The sequence below is a fragment of the Canis aureus genome, chromosome 2 (assembly GCF_053574225.1).
Source record: "Canis aureus isolate CA01 chromosome 2, VMU_Caureus_v.1.0, whole genome shotgun sequence".
NCBI lineage: Eukaryota > Metazoa > Chordata > Mammalia > Carnivora > Canidae > Canis > Canis aureus.
The window spans coordinates 76,645,193-76,661,793 of NC_135612.1; the positions used below are offsets into that span (position 1 = coordinate 76,645,193).

The following is a 16,601-nucleotide window of genomic DNA, read 5'->3' on the forward strand; positions in this document are numbered from 1 at the left end:
TAAAGTGAGGAAGCAGAAAGAGAGGATGAGAAGAGATGTGAAGGCAGCTTATTACTTCACGGTAACAATAAAAGCAGCAACAACACAGTTCGGTTCCAGCAATTCCTAGTGTTTGTACAATGATGTATAACATAAGTCAGTGTTGTTTTATTACCTCCTGCTTGCTATTCCTCCTCCCCACCCATACCTCACAGAAAGGGAAAGATACTGTATTTGCGTTGCACTCATCTTTCAAATTCCTGAAGCACAACAATAGTTTAAAATATGAGATAGATCCCGATTAGGCTGAAAAATACATGCATATAACATTCATATGACAAAATACTTAACAGATATACTTCATTATTACATTTTAAACGTTTTGCATTTTCTTAGCACCAGCCATTATCATAGTACATAAACATAAAAAATGTCTTCCTAAGCAACTCTGGTATGTTGGAAGGTTTGGAACATCACAACAATGGAACAATGAATTAAAATTTGGAGGTCTTAGGTTGTAACTTAAATTCATACAAAGCAGGTCTTTTGAGCCTATTACTTAATTCAGGGCATACTTCTTACTAACTTTCTTGGTTAAAAAAAGGGAATACAACTTCATTTTATAAATGGCTTGGCTGATTTTCACACATTTTAATAGCTAGAATTGTATTTTTCTTCCCTTTAAAAAGTGTATTTTCTTTTAACGACCAGGCTCTGTGTGCTGCTGTAGTGAAACCAGACGTTCTGGAAACAATGGCTTTGCTGTTCAGTGGAGCAGATGTCATGTGTGCAACTGGAGACCCTGTGTATAGCACCCCCTACCTGCTGGCCAAGAAGGCTGGCCAAAGTCTACAGATGGAATTTCTCTACCATAACAAATTCTCAGGTCGGTCTCTGTCCCTTCATTAGCCAGGTCTCTTCTGCTATATCCCTGAAAGGACTAAATTACAAATCTGTTTATTTCTTAAATAAGAAAAACCATCAGAATGAAGACAAGTGTGATTATTAAAAAGATAGAAGGTGCTTAGGACCATATTTTGTTTCACTTCAAGGAAAATGTTTAGGGAATAAATCTTTTATATTTCTTTAATCATATAAATTAAAGATTAAAATAGTTAACCCCACATAAGCATTTTCACCAAAATTAAATCTGATTTTCATATATGAATAATAAACATAGCTTAAGTGATTATTTGCAAATTCTAAGCAACATGAAATAAATATATAGCTATTCTGTGGAAAATTTGAAGTAACTTTTCTTCTAGCAAAAAACTCACCTACATATTCATAACCAAAGGGAAATTATTTACATTTTAGATTTCAAATATGTTACTTCTGTAATTTTTTCAGATTTCCCTCAACATGATATTCACTCTGAAGGTGGATTAAGTCAGGAGTCCTCCCAATCCACGTTCCTCTGTGACTTTTTGTATCAGGCTCCTTCTGCTGCTTCTAAACTCTCTTCGGAGAAAAAACTGCTTGAAGGTATCTTTTCTGCTTCTTTTTGATTTTGTTATCTGATAAAACTTTCATTATCAAAATAATTATGTTTATATTTTGATTTTTTCCCTTTAAATGTTAGATTTGATCTTTATAATACAGAAATATTTTTTGAGGATTTGTAAATGCTTCAAGGCACAAATACTATTTCATGCACTGCAGCAGGGATTTACCACTGAGTTGGAATGCTGTGTGAATTCTCAACAGAATTCACTGATGTCTACTTTACGGCCAACCGACTCTTGTTTCAGGATTTAAGGGTTATTCCAAAGAAATGTGAAACTCAGCCCCTTCCCTTAGAGACAGACACCTTAACTGGGGAGATAATATAGATAAATGTCAACACATAGGCAGAACTGACAAGTTTTTAGTACATATTCTATTGGCATACTAAGGGATATGAAGTAGTTCAGTTTATTCTGATTATAAGTTATGTGTGTGTAAGTAGAATAAAGCTTAGGCATGGTTTCAAAAAATGATGGAAATTAATTAAATTTAACAATGTATTTTAGGTTTGGGGAATTATCTGAACAGACACGGTAGGCATTTATCCATCTCTGCAACTAGCTCCTTGTGTCAAGCGTGTCCTGAGCATTAGGAATTACAAAAATGAATAAGACACAGGTCTCATGCTCATTGTTAAATACATATGAACTAATTTGAGAAATATAGGCAGGAATATATAATGAGATCTGTCTTACTGGAACAAAGAGGATTTAAGAGATATTAAGCTGTATAGGCCAATTGGTGGTGGGTGTTTAGAGGCTCAGGAGCCCAGTATTAATTCCCTACATGGTATAATTCAGCCTTACTACTCTATCAAAGGAACAATAGGATGAAAAACTCACTTTAGACTGTTAATCCTGATCTTTATGCATTTAAAGTGATTGCTTTGGTATAAATGCTTTATGTCCAAATAAATGATATGTCTAAGTAGAATTATATTGGAATTAACCTTACCTTTTTAGATTTTCCAGAAAATAGTAGCTACCCTTTAGTGAACAGGTACTATGTATAAAGCGTTATTTTTAGATACTTTATGTACATTAATTGTAATCCTCATAATGAAAAATGGAGGAGCTCAGCATGAAACAGAATTTTATGTCTGATTTGTGTTATAATTGTTCCTGTAACACTTTTGTCTTGGTCAAAGTATTACGACTGGGTGACATTTTGAATTTAGATGTTTTTGGTTCTTTCGGCAGTTGGTTATTAAATGTCTGTACTCAAACTGATAACAAATGGCAAATTTTATAGAGAATTTTCTCAATCTTCCATTGCTCTTTAGTATTTAACCCTTAGGTAGAAGTTGGTCAGAAGTGGCAAGAGGAGTAACTGAATAATCTATGCATTGGCTATAGTAATTATTAAAATAATTCAATAATAGGCAGTTAATGTGCTTGTTAATAAGTTTACAAGTTTTCTAGAATATGAAGAGATCTTAGACCCACCCTTTAAATCTCTTATAGAAAGATGAAATAGGGAGTTTGAAATATGAGATTTTCTTTCTGAGACTTCATAGTATCATAAGTACTCTGCAGCTTAAAATAAGCTTTCATTTATTTTTTGGCAACAATAAAATACAAAATAAAAACACTGTGCTTATAATATTTATAGACTTAACAGTTTGTTTTAATATTTTCTTGGAATAGATTGCTTTTCTTAATCAGTAGAGGAATAAATTGATGTTTTTAAACTCGTAACTAATTCTTTCCTTTTATCTTTTACAAGTTAACTATGGATTTTTTGTTGTTATATTTCATTTCCAAAATTAGAAACTGGTTCATCCTTTGTAATTTAATTGAGGATGTTATCTCATTTGGAATCCTGTTTTAAGTAATATGAATATGCTTTTGTACTTTGGCTATGTAGCATAGCAGAAATGATTTCATTGGGACATAATTTCCTGGTAGTGTAAACTTTGATAGTCTTCATTTTTTTCACCCAGTTTGTCACCAAGTTCTATCATTTCGAACTTAAAATAGGTCTTAAATCAGTTGGCTTTCCTCTTCACTAACATAATCCCAGCCCAGCTACCATCACATCCTACCTGGGATGCAACACTTCTCTTGATTTGTGTCCCAGTAGCTACTCTAGCTTCCTTCCAAAGCATTCTCCAAAAGCAGATTCCATGGTCATTAAAAATGTAAATCAGATTTTGTATTTTCATTGTTTGAGTATATTCAACAGCTTCCCATAACAGAATATATATATCCCTGTTCCTTATTGTCACATAAGAGACCCTCCTATGCCTTCCCCTCTTCATCTCATATTATTCCTCCCTACCTTCATAGGCCTGGTCACACTGTTTTCCTATTTCTACAACATGTCATGTTCCTTTTTGCCCTTTTGGACTTTTGCAGTTGTTCATTTTGCCAGAAGGGCACTTCCCCCAGTTTGGCGTTTTCTCATTTTTCAGGCATCAGTTTAGTGCTACTATAGTCTGCTGTCACTGGCAGCTCTTTCCTTTCATGGGACTCTTATTCCAGCATAGCATTTATTGCATGAAGATGATCCCTCCTTTATTAGTTTATTTGCGCCTCACTAGCTTGCTCACTTGCTCTCTCTTAATGAGACATTAGCATTTGGTGGTTTATTCAAGATTATAAAATCTTTGGTGCCTAACATAGTGTCAACACATAGTAGTCATGTGTAAATATTTATTGAATAAGTGACCATTTCTCTAATAATCAAGTTATTACTGGTATAAAAGTGTAAGAGACTTGTTAATATTTTGGTTTTGACTTGTACCTAGAAAGATATACTTGTGGGTCAACAGACACATGAAAAGATGCTCAACATCACTAATCATTAGGGAAGTGCAAATCAAAACCATCTTATACCTGTTAGTATGGCAAGTATCTAAAAGACAATAAATTGATGTTGACCAGGATATGGAGAACCCTCATGTGCTGTTGGTAGGGATATAAAGCAGTGCAACCACTGTGGAACATAATATGGAGTTTCCTCAAAAAATTAAACATAGGAATACTATATGATCTGGTAATTGCACTATTGGGTATTTACCTAAAGAAAGCAAACACATTAAATTCAAAGAAGGTATATGCAGCATTATTTATAGTAGCTGAGTTATGGAAGCAAACTAAATATCCCCAGAAGATTAGATAAAGAAGATGTATGTGGTGTGTATACATACAGTGGAATATTACTCAGCTATAAAAATGAGTGGTATCTTGCTGTTTGGGACAATATGGATGGACCTAGAGAGTATTATAGTAAGTGAAATAAGTCAGAGACAAATACTGAATTTGCTTACATGTGGAATATAAAAAGCAAAACAAATGGACAAATAAACCAAAAAACCAGAAACAAAATTATAAACACAGAAAACAAACCAATGATTGCTGAAGGGGAGGGAGTGTTGGGGAGGTCGGGCAAAATAGGTGAAGGGGATCAAGAAGTACAGGCTTCCATTGTGAAATAATTAACTCATAGGAATGAAAGCTACAGCATAAGGAAGATAATAATATTATATAGTGACAGATAGTGGCAGATGGTGACCATGTTCATCGTGGTGAGCACTGCACAATGTATAGAATTACCAAATCACTGGTGTGTGCCTGAAAGGTGTGTTGTACAACTGAAAGCAATATAACATTGTATGGCAACTAGACTCTAATTAAAAAATTACATAATTGCAGATGTAAAATATTTGTTCAGAAATTATCTACTTAAAAATGAAGAAAAAGTCACACTACCAAGAAACAAAGTTCTGTTTTGTTGTTTTTTTCTTTTCTTTCTCAAGATGCTATAATGGTGTTACTCCTCCGAGCACCAGCTTTATGGAAACAAATGAATTATTTGGAAAGATTTAGAGATGAAAATGTGGTTGTCACCTTTGCCCCTGAATGGCAAGCACCTGGACCGCACCACTCTGTCAGTGCTTGTCAGGACAGCCATAGAGCAAAATGATTAAACAGGAAGAAAAAAGTCAGAATAAAATGCATGTAGTCCTTCAGAGAGTTACAAGAGGCTTCAAATTGTCAGTTCAGGTTTTCAGGATTCGAAGTTCTTTTAGCCTCAGGTTATGAAGACTGATCTGTATTTTTCTTTTTCTTTTTTTTTTTTTCTTCTCAATTTAGTGTTCATGAAAAGAAAGATTGATAGCTCGTGTTAAACCTAAGTGTAGAGCTGAATAATAGCATCCTGGTTTTGTTTTCTGTTTTCTCCCTTCAACCTTATTTTATCCCCTTGGTGTCTTACTGTGATTTGTTGACATGGTGTTTGATTTTTAAAAAGAAAGTGGTTGATACGGTTTGCTAGAAACTCTATATCATCTGGTTATATTTAATTTCATAAATTAGCATTGAGGAATTTCGAAGATCTTGTGTTCTATCAGTGCCTAGCTTGTATAGTCTAAAAATGTTCAAGGCTAAAACACATTTATTTTAAATGAAAAGAATTCCTAGTGTGTATTCCTATTTTCAGTGGATGCCGAATACCATTAGTTAAGGAAATCCTTCATCAGGAAACAGCTTCATGGTTTTAACAAATAATACTTTGCCTTTACTATCTTGGATTTACTGTGCACATGTGTATTAGAAGCTATGACCTCTACTCTCTCTAATGTGTTTTGAAAATGGACATACATGCTTCAAATGTATAAGAGGTGCAGAGAAGCAGCATGGTTAAGTGGTCAAGAGGGTATGTTCCTAGATCTTGGCTGCCTGGGTTCTCCTCTCAGTTCTGATGTTAAGTACTTGTGTGATCATGGAGAAGTCACTAACCATTTTGTCCCTGTGGACAAGGTACAAGGAGGGATGTATAATAGAACTGACCTAATAGGTTTTTTCTGAGGATTCAGTGAGTTAATGTATATACGATTTGTAGATGTGTACATGGCACAGAAATATGATGATGAGGGGATAAGGAGCAGCAGAAGCAGCAAAGGGTATATCTAAATAGCTGTTTCTGATTTTCCGTTACCCTCTGAGTTTAGGCATATCCTATAGATGGTAGCTGACACTTAGTGTACCCAACAGTAGTATCCATGTCACTTCATAGTAGTATTTCATTAGGTCAGCTCTGGAGTCCTTTCTTGTTTTTGAGCAAATTCCAGTACTGTTTTTCTTCCCTGTTTTTCTTCCCTAAATATCAAGATTAAATAGAATAAATAACCCCTCCAGCCAGTCCAACCACCATACACACACAGCTTGTGTCCTGAGAGTTGCCCTTTCTGTGGCTCCAGTTGTATTTCTGGTGAACATCTTCTGGGAATTCTGGGAATTGGTTAACCATAAGACTTCTGTAGCAGAGTGTGTTCTCAAAGTCAGAGTTAGGAGAGCATATCTGAATTGGGCTCAGCAGACCAATGCACTCTGACTTCAGCTCTTCCTTGTTTCCCAAATGAATAGGAATGCCAAGATTTCCTATCACAGCTTTGTTACTGTAAATCCTCAAAGGTAATATCTGTGCCTCCTCTGTCTGACCCCTGGCCCATTTCCACTTAAAAAAAAACAAAACAAAACAAAAAAAAAAAAACAGCAAATCAGGGGTTATAGTGATGATAATGCTTTAGGACTAAATCCCCTCAAGCCCATATTTCTCACTGAAAATGGGTTTGTACTCACCTTTTAAAAGGATCTGTCATTTGTTTCCCATTATAATTTACATAATTAGATTCTGCATTTATATTTATTTTATGCATTGTGCATTTGATGCCTTTTGTTTAAGACCCTCCAGTGACTCGCACTTGTCTGCCGAGAAAGGAAGGAGCTCCTGAACACCTGTCACATCAGGCTCCTGGGGCCTGGCCTCTGCTGGGGGTTTGTGGCTTTTTTTCCTATTTGCTAACTTCATGTGTAATCTGGTTCTCTGGCCAAGCCGATTTTTGACAGTTTCCTCTTTCCTTGACTTTTCTCATTGCTCTTCCCAGAATTATGGAGTAGTCGTAGCTCCAGGTGTATTTTTCGCTACTTTAATGTCTTTTCAGTCATAAACTACTACTTCAAAAACCATGTTTTTCTGTTTATCATTCTAGTCTAAGGGTGACTTCCTTCCATCAGTGCTTCTAACCCCTAAAAACACACCTGCCCCCACCATGGTTATTATTCCAAACGCATCTCCTCTTGGATTGGACTGCAGATTTCATGAGGACAGGGGTAGGATTCCTAAACTTGTGCCAGTAATTATCTCTGTACTCAATAAATGTGCTTTTTTTTTTTGCATTATTCTTTGAGAATTATCCTCTTCATCTGAGCCCGTTGTTTTGAAGTAATTTTATAACTTCAGTTGGTTAGCATTTTGACACTTTTCCTTATTTTAGATCTCAGAAATCTACAATAAATATTCATTTAAAAAATTAGGGCCTTTCATGATTTTTTTTTTTTAAGATTTTATTTATTTGAGAGAGAAAGCTTGAGTGTGGGGTGGATAGAGGGAGAAGGAGAAACAGACTCCCTGCTGAGCAGGGGACCTCCCCCCCCTCCCCAATGTGGGGCTGGATCCCAGGACCCTGGAATAATGACCTGAGCCAAAGGCAGACGCTTAACTGACTGAGCCACCCAGGTATCCCACCTTTCATGATTTTCATATAACTGTGCAGAGTACACACTGAGGCTCAGGATTTGAGCTCAGGTCCTGGATGTTCAATATATCATCTTCCAGTAGGCATTGATTGGGTCTCTGTGAACTTTTTTTTCCAGGGCCCATCAAGAAATTCTTTGTGCTGTTTTCTTCTACCAGTGCTGATTCAGCTTTTCATTTGGCAGTTTCTCAGAATACAGTGATCCTAACTAAGCTGTCAGGATTTCCGCCTTTTAAGTGATTCTTCTCTTGATGCTTTTTGAGGCTAAACACATCATCTTGTTTTCTTTCTTTCTTACCACCCTACCTATGATAAAGAAAAACGTAAAGAGTAGGGTGATCTATAGTTTCTTTTAACTTTTTTTTTTAATTGTATTAACATAATTTCAGGCTTACAGAAAAGTTGCAAGTGTGGTGCAAAGAATTCTCATATACCCTTCACCCAGACTTCCCACATGTTAATACCTTACATTTACTTTATCCTCTTTCTTCCTGTGTATGTGTGCATATACATACACACACACGTGTAAGTGTGTATATGTACATATTTTTAGAATTATTTAAAAGTTGTGGACTTTATGCCATTTTACCCTTAATTACCTCAGTGTGTATTTCTAAAAAGGGAGGATGTTCCCTCAAATAACTGTACTATAGTGATCAAAATCAGGAAATTATCTGATGTACAGATTATATTCATTACACCTGTATGTATAAACCGTATTCATTACCCTTAATATCTGTAGATCTAATGTATATTTTAAATGCAACATTATGGGTTGATTATATAATTTAATTCTTGGCAATAACGTAAAATTTGAGAGTTTGTACAATCTCTAGACTCCAGAAATAGGATGGAGAGATGATAATTCAAAAATAATTATCTTTTTACCTCAAGAGACTGAAAATTTCGAATATTTTTTTTCTTCCTGCTTTCCCTTTTTAAAAATATTGGAGTTTAATATTTTTACCTCACTTACTCAGAGGGTTATTTGGCAAGCTACAGACTATAGAATTACATCGTTAAAACCCATACAAAATAACATCTTTTGGAATTCAGTTTTCATGTTAGTGTCTTTTACTAGGAAATATGTGGGATGATTAGTTGTTTTTTTTTTTTTATTTCCCTCAATTCTCAAAGCTCATTGTTTTAGTTTTTCAAATAGAAATTAAGACTAATAAATTTTGGCAATGCAAAGACAGGTTATATAAAATCACTGTGTCTGGTTGGGGTTCATCCCTTTCATTTGAACTCCTTTGCGTTTATATTTTTGATGTCTAAAGTTCAATTTGGAAATAAGCTGAATGCAAGGAGTGACATAGGTACTTTTGGAATGTATCATAATGTAAAACCCATTAGAAGAGCAAAGTAGACAAATACATGCTTTATATTTGTACATAATTTCCAGAATTCAGTAGGAGCAGAACAAGCCTGGATAGACCTGTTTCTGAAATGACACTTTCTTTCCAGCTCCACTGTCTTCCATTAGACTCTACTAATGGAGGGTAAGGACACAAAATTTTATTTTCAAAATTAAAAGGAATAAAGCAGCTACAGCCTTTAGGAAGTAGTTTCTGACTTCCATTATTAAGTACTCCATTCAGTTGTAGCAGTTAATGACTTCTCTTTCCCCTATATCATTTCCATGTCAGTAATAATCATCTGTAGCTTAAGTTCCATTTATTCTAATATTGTTTTCCTGTGTATAGACCATTGTTGATACTCACGACTATATTGACTCACATGTTCTGTTAACCTGTATATATTACCATACTTTATGAACTGATAACCTCATAGTTGATGCAGGAGCAGAATTTAGCTCACTCTATACATTTAATGTTCCATGGTTATACTGTTGTGGTCAGGCCTTATTTTTTTTTTTTTTTTTTTTTTTTTAGGCCTTATTTTTATATGTAGTTCTTTGAGGCTTTCAGTTATTCTTGTTCATCAACCCCGAACCATTTCTAGCTCTGGTTCATCAGCCCTCTTCCCCTTTTATTTGGATCCTAATGGTGATTCCTGAAGCATTCTTGCTAACTTCCAAAATTGCTTATTTCTTTTTACCCATTAAAGAATAGCTTGGCCAGTCTTTTCTATTTTCCCAGCTTCTGCCTCCAGACCTTTGAGATTGCTGAGATTTGCCAGTTAGGGAACCATGCCCTATAAAATTGGCCACAAAAGCACACTATTTGGTGATCTTGTAAACAATTTTTTTCTGATTTTTATTTTACCAAAGCAGTACATGCACATGCACAGTACAATTTTAATGGACAAAAAAAGATATTCCTTTTTTTTTCATTCTTAGACATTATTCTTTGTCTTTGAAAAATTCTTCTTCTCTAATTTTTTTTCGTGGAAGTAATATTACTTCTTATAGTATTACTTCTTTAACAGCTCCATCATCTTATACTATCATTTTTTTCTTCCCCTTGTTTTGCCTTTTGGAGAGTTTCTTTTCTAAGCTTTCTCTCTTTTTCCTAATTTTTAAAATTCCTGATTCCATTTTTAATTATAAATACTTACTTTTGTGTGTGTGTGTGTTCTTGATTTTCCTTCTTAGAACATGCTGTTCTTGTTTTATGGTTACAGTATCTTCCTTTGACAGTCTGCTATTATTTAGAGTTTAAAAAAATATTTGGTTTTGGTGTCTGTCTTTTACGTTGGAAGCTTTCTTTTAAATGTTTGGGATCAGTTTCAGAAGATTCCATCTCTTACTGAGAATACTGGGATTTGGATCTCGATTATCACTGGCAACTTCCTCTGCCTCAACAATGCCTAGAGTCTCTCATTTTAGAATCTGTTTGGTCCAGTTTCTCCAGAGTAAAGGACTCAGCTTTCACATGGATGAGGGGGGATTATTGTTTAGCTGCTTAGCACAGGGAAGAATATATGTGGACTTTACTCCCTTTATGTAATAAACTTGATTCAATTCTACTTCTTACCCAGTGCTTTCTTAGGTATTAGCCTTTCAAGTATTTTATGGAACTTTGTAGAACATTATTTGTTTCCTCTACTTTGCATATCCGAAGTTACCAGCTTTTGCCTCTCAGACAGGTCAGTCATTTCCTTTTTTTTTTTTTTTTAAATATTTATTTATTCATAAGAGACAGAGCGGGGGGGGGGGGGAGAGAGAGAGAGAGAGGGAGAGAGGCAGAGACACAGGCAGAGGGAGAAGCAGGCTCCATGCACGGAGCCTGATGTGGGACTTGATCCTGGGACTCCAGGATCACGCCCTGGGGTGAAGGCAGGCGCTAAACCACTGAGCCACTCAGGGATCCCAGGTCGGTCATTTCCAATGTACTATGGATTCTTTGGTTCTTTCTTTGTTCTTTTGAGTTTTTACTTTTATCTCTTCAGTGTGGTTCTGTTGTAGTTTTGGGAGGAAATGGAGATGCATACTTGGATCCATCCTCCTATGCTTAAAAGTAATTCCATTTATGATCTTGTTATTGATTCTTTAACACATTTCTTATTTTTGTATTTCTCTTAAAGTTGGCAACCTCATCTGAGCCATATCCATAACTAATAACAACATTTCCTAATTTCTGAAAATAATGATTTCAACAAACTTCCCCTAGGTTATGCAATGTGGTTGATTCTTAAGAATAGAAAGAGACAGTCCTTGTTACCAAATAACTTATAACATTTCTGGTTAAATGAAAAAAATTAAATTGTTACATTGTTTAGATAGTCCAGTTATATTTAGAAAAAGTATTTTACATTGTTAGTATGAATTTAAACAGCCACTTATAAAGTCACTTTTCGACATGCGTCATGTGTAACATTACATGCTTTGATCACCCCAGCAATCCTATGAATTTGATGTTTTTTAATCTTAATTTTATAGAGAAGAACCCAAGGGAATGGTGAAGTTGTTTTTTGGAGGTACCATGAAGGCATTATTACACTCCAGAGTCTTTGAGTTCCAATTCCACCTTCTTAGGATCCATATTGTGCTGAGGATGCCATAGGAATATACTTAATTCAGCCTGACAATGATAAAAGTTTGGAGAAGAGGTCTAGGAGAGATTGTGCCTCAACCCAGTCTTTGAGACATTGGGTTAGCTGAGTGGAATACCATTTTAAGAAGTCTTCTTAGCTCAGGATTTAACTGTATCTTTCCATTTCTCCTCTGTATTCTCCTCTGTTTTTGAGAAAGAAAATGTTCATCCTCAGTTCAGCTCCAGAAACATTTTTTTGATGTTCTGCCATTTGCCTTACCATAGCTCATTCCTTCATTTGAGTTTGATACCCTTTTTTTTTTTTTTAAATGGCATAGGCTATTGCTCTATCCTGACTGATTTCATTTCTTCCTCTTTAGTCTTCAGTATGCTGGAACCTGGCTTCTTTCATTGCACACTAAAGTAAAGTAGATGGTTACCTTCTTCTTAGGAAGACCAACAGATTTTTTTAAGCCCTTCTTTTATTAGATTTCTTTGCTATATTTAATAGTGGCAGTCATCCCTTTTTGGAATGTTTTGGCGCTTTCCGTTTTATACACTGTCTCTTCTCACTTGCTTCATTGCTTTTCACCCCTCCTACAATCATTACTCCTTATGATTTTAAGTTCCCTAACATTTTATCTTTGGTGAATTTATATTTTCAACTACTATCTTTAACGTAAAGACTTCCTAGTTATTGAGACCTTTCCTTGCCCCAAGGTGCAAATCTCTAGAGTGATCTAATAGGTATCCCCACTTGGATTTCCAAAAGCTATCTCTGATTCAATCTAAAAGAAAACTCATTATATCCTCTAAAACTGTTTCTCCTTTCTTTTAAATAAAAGTGGACCTATTGCCAACCTTGTAATAAAAGCTAAAAATGACACAACCATTTGTGAGTTCTCCCTTGCCCTCTGAATCTAACCATTATATGTTTATCTCCTCAAAATACACACAAGCAGGTATACTTTTCTGTTTCTCCCTCCTTCCCACTCTCTCCTCCCATCCTTGCTACCACTGTCCTGCTTTTGGCTGTCTTCATCTCTCACTTAGGCCTCTGTTGACAGTATCCTAACTGGCCTTAACTTCTTAAGTCTATTTCCCACAGTAGGCAAAATATGTAAAATTCGTATCTGATCATATTCCTCTGCTGAAACCATTCCCGTGGCTCGCCATCAACTACACAATCAAAGCTCAGCAAACTTTTTCTGAAGAGAGTCAGATAGTAAATTATTTAAGCTTTGCAAGCTAGATGATCTTTGCCACAACTCAGTTCTACCCTTTTAGTGGGAAAACAGCCACAGATAATCTATAAGTGAATACATGTGGCTGTGTTTTAATAAAACTTTATTTATAAAAACAGGTGATGATGTGGATTTGGCCTGTAGGCCATAGTTTAAGATCTCTTATGATTTGAATTTTAAATTCCCTAACCAGGGCATTAAGAGCACTGCAGGTTATGGCCCCTTTTTTTCTTTTGCGTACCTACCTAACATCAACCACAATCTTACTTTTTACACTATGTTTATTCCTCTAATACTCTCTGTAGACATCAGTCCTTGCTGTTTCAGAGTTGTTTTGCAGCAGTCTCTTTATAAATCTGTTTGCTTTTCTGGTCATCGATGTCATAGTTATTTTTGTCTCATAAATTCCTTGTTTCTAGATTGCACATGTTTTGAGAGCAGAGAAAGTGACAACTGTATATCCCATGCAGCAATAGCATACTCTTTACACAAAATAGGAAATTAATGAATTTATTTGAATCCAGTCATTATTTAAACCATGTATTTTTTAAAAATTAGAATTATGATATAACTCAATTTATTATTTGTTTTAAATTTCTAGAGACAAATAAAAAGTGGTGTGTTTTGGAAGGAGGGTTCTTGAGTTACTATGAAAATGATAAGTCTACCACGCCTAATGGCACCATTAACATCAGTGAAGTTATCTGCCTGGCTGTACACAAAGAAGACTTCTATTTAAATACGGGGTAGGTCTACTATTAAACAGGTAGGAGATGAAGAATATTTCCTGATATTTACCATACCAGACAATAAGAGTTTTATTACTTTAATTCTTCATTTGCTTGTTGTAGAAGAGCTTAATATATTTTTTTAAGATTTTATTTATTTATCCATGAGAGACATGAGAGGTAGAGACATAGGCAGAAGGAGAAACAGACTCCCTGTGGGGATCCTGGTGCCTTACTCCATCCCAGAACTCCAGAATCCTGATCTGAGCTGAAGGCAGATGCTCAACCACTGAGCCACCCAGGTGCCCCTGAGTTTAATAGTTTCTTGAAGCCTAGTTATTTAAAAGTTCTGAAAATTCCTTAGGGAATTTGCTAAAAAGTAGAAAAAATTAAATATCATACTAGGTTCTATGAAATGCTAATGTATTTGCATCTAATCTTAAATAAATTTATAACATTCCATTCTAGAACATGTCCTAAAATTTTTATAATTTACTCATTGTTTAAAATGGTGGAGTAATAGGAACATTTATGCATTCATTTAATGCATTATCATTCAAAGGAAAATACTCAGTAATGACTTATTTGCATTAAAATAAACTAAATATATTTAATACCATATTGAAATGCTAAATTCCCCAAAGATTTACTTTAGCATTTTAATGGTTTCTTTAAAGTTGCAATTAAAAGAGTAAGCATTATTTATTTAATATATTTGACTCAAAGAATGGTTTAATACATTTTTTGTGAGGACTTCTAAAAACAAATCATCTAAGATACTTGATGTGAAAGTTATATTTTGTAATGTAGTTAAATTAATGAAAAACTATAAATATGAAAATATGCATAAGTCAGTTTTATAGGAACATCGTATTTTAATATAAATTTTATGAGAATAGGAAGAGATTTGCAAAACTTCTGTTTACGTCAAATGACGCGTAACATCGTAGTATCATTAATATATGCTGACCGGTATATACTAGTTAAAGTGACTACTGTTTTCTAGTTTAGCTTGATACGTTTATGCCAAGAAAACTGATTATTAATTGATTCTGTTTTTGTTTTAATCTTAATAGTGCTTTTATTCTGAAAAAATAATTAATATATGGCTTACTGTGAAATATTAAAATAAATACATTCTAATATTTAATTGCTTAATTAGTAAATATAATTTAAAATATTACTAGTTTATGTCAGCATGTAATCATATTCAAAAATAAAACATTCTTGAAAGAATGTTCTTGATATAAGTAGAAATGCAGGAGAAACCATGGACAGTGAAATAAATTTCTTGTTTGTTTTGTTTTACTGAAATAAGGTTAAAAAATAATTATTGCAGCCAAGCTTTGAGTTTCCTGAAATAGCACTTTATAGAGTTTGAACTCAGTAATGTAGACATTGAGAAGTTACATAGATTTGTATTTAAGGAAGAAAGCTAGCTCAAGTGGTGAGAGAGAGGAGGAAGAGAGTCCACAATTACTTAGAGTTTACCTAGAGGAAAAGATCATGAAAAGAAAGAAAAAACAAAACAAAACAGTGAGTTTAATTGTATGATTGGACTAAAGAGATTAACTGTCTGGACAATCTGGTTGAAAAGCTGCTGTGAATAAATTCCAAGGTTTTGAGCGTAATAAAATAGATGGTGATACATCTAAATTGAACCATGAGGCACATACAACCAGTGTGGGATACAAAAGAGGAAGAAGGAAGAAGACTTTGATATAGGGTATTTCGAGATTTTTTTTTAGGTAACAGCAGCAATGTTAACATGTTCTAGAAAAGAGTTGGAGCTGTGGATGAGGGCCCCAGGAAAGAATTTAGGACCTGAGATGTTACTCTACTTTGATCTGCAGTAAGGAGATAAAATTTTGGGATAATATGAGATAATGGGAGAAAAATATGTGAAGACAAGAAGAGGGCTGATTAGAGAATGGTTTGGATAGTGTTTGCTTTAAACAGAATGTCAAGGTGGCCTGGACTTGGAGGAGGAGTCGAAAGAGAGCGCTTTGTCACGTCAGTCAACTGAAGAGTACATGGGGCATTATTAACATAGTCATGTAGTCCAATGATTAAGTAATTAGAATATTCCTTTTGTCTGATCCAGCGTATTCCATTTATTCAAATGAATTAAAATATAAATCAGTGGAAGAATATGATGGATTTCAAAACATTATCCAGTTTTCAAAGAGAATTTAATTAAAAGTTTAACTTTTGTGTTATTTGTTTCCATAAAAGCCAGACATAAACAGTGGTATCTTTTTATTCATGTGTGCCATAGGCCCATCTTTACCTTTGAGATCTATTTACCCTCAGAACGTGCATTTTTATTTGGAGCTGAAACATCTCAAGCTCAAAGAAAATGGACAGAGGCAATAGCCAAGGTATTTAAAAATTGCATATTCACCCTAAACCAGAGAATATTCTTAACTTGGGGTCTCTGATTGAGTTTCAGAGAGTTGGAGCTGTGGATGAGGGCCCCAGGGAAGAATATTCTTCCACCCATAAAAATTTTATACAAGATTCTGGGGAAATGTCCATACTTCATTAAGTGTTCAAAGGTTATAGTCAAAAGAGATTAAGAGTTTTCTTCCTAGAGCTTTAAGCAGAGAAAAAAATAATGTAGGACCTTTGAGGAATCATTCTTTGAATTGAGACCATGTTGTGA

The 16,601-nt window shown here is 34.6% G+C and overlaps 1 protein-coding gene across 10 annotated transcripts in view; it reads left to right on the plus strand.

Moving 5' to 3' along the window:
- The window catches only part of ARAP2 (ArfGAP with RhoGAP domain, ankyrin repeat and PH domain 2), a 192,381-nt gene that overhangs the window by 83,949 nt on the left and 91,831 nt on the right, over nt 1–16,601 (plus strand). For all 10 annotated transcript variants that reach the window (XM_077879956.1, XM_077879929.1, XM_077879992.1 and 7 more), the window contains exons 14-17: nt 691–865; nt 1,330–1,464; nt 13,810–13,954; nt 16,215–16,317. In XM_077879956.1, the coding sequence (XP_077736082.1) occupies nt 691–865; nt 1,330–1,464; nt 13,810–13,954; nt 16,215–16,317 (558 nt within the window). The remainder of the gene's footprint in view (nt 1–690; nt 866–1,329; nt 1,465–13,809; nt 13,955–16,214; nt 16,318–16,601) is intronic.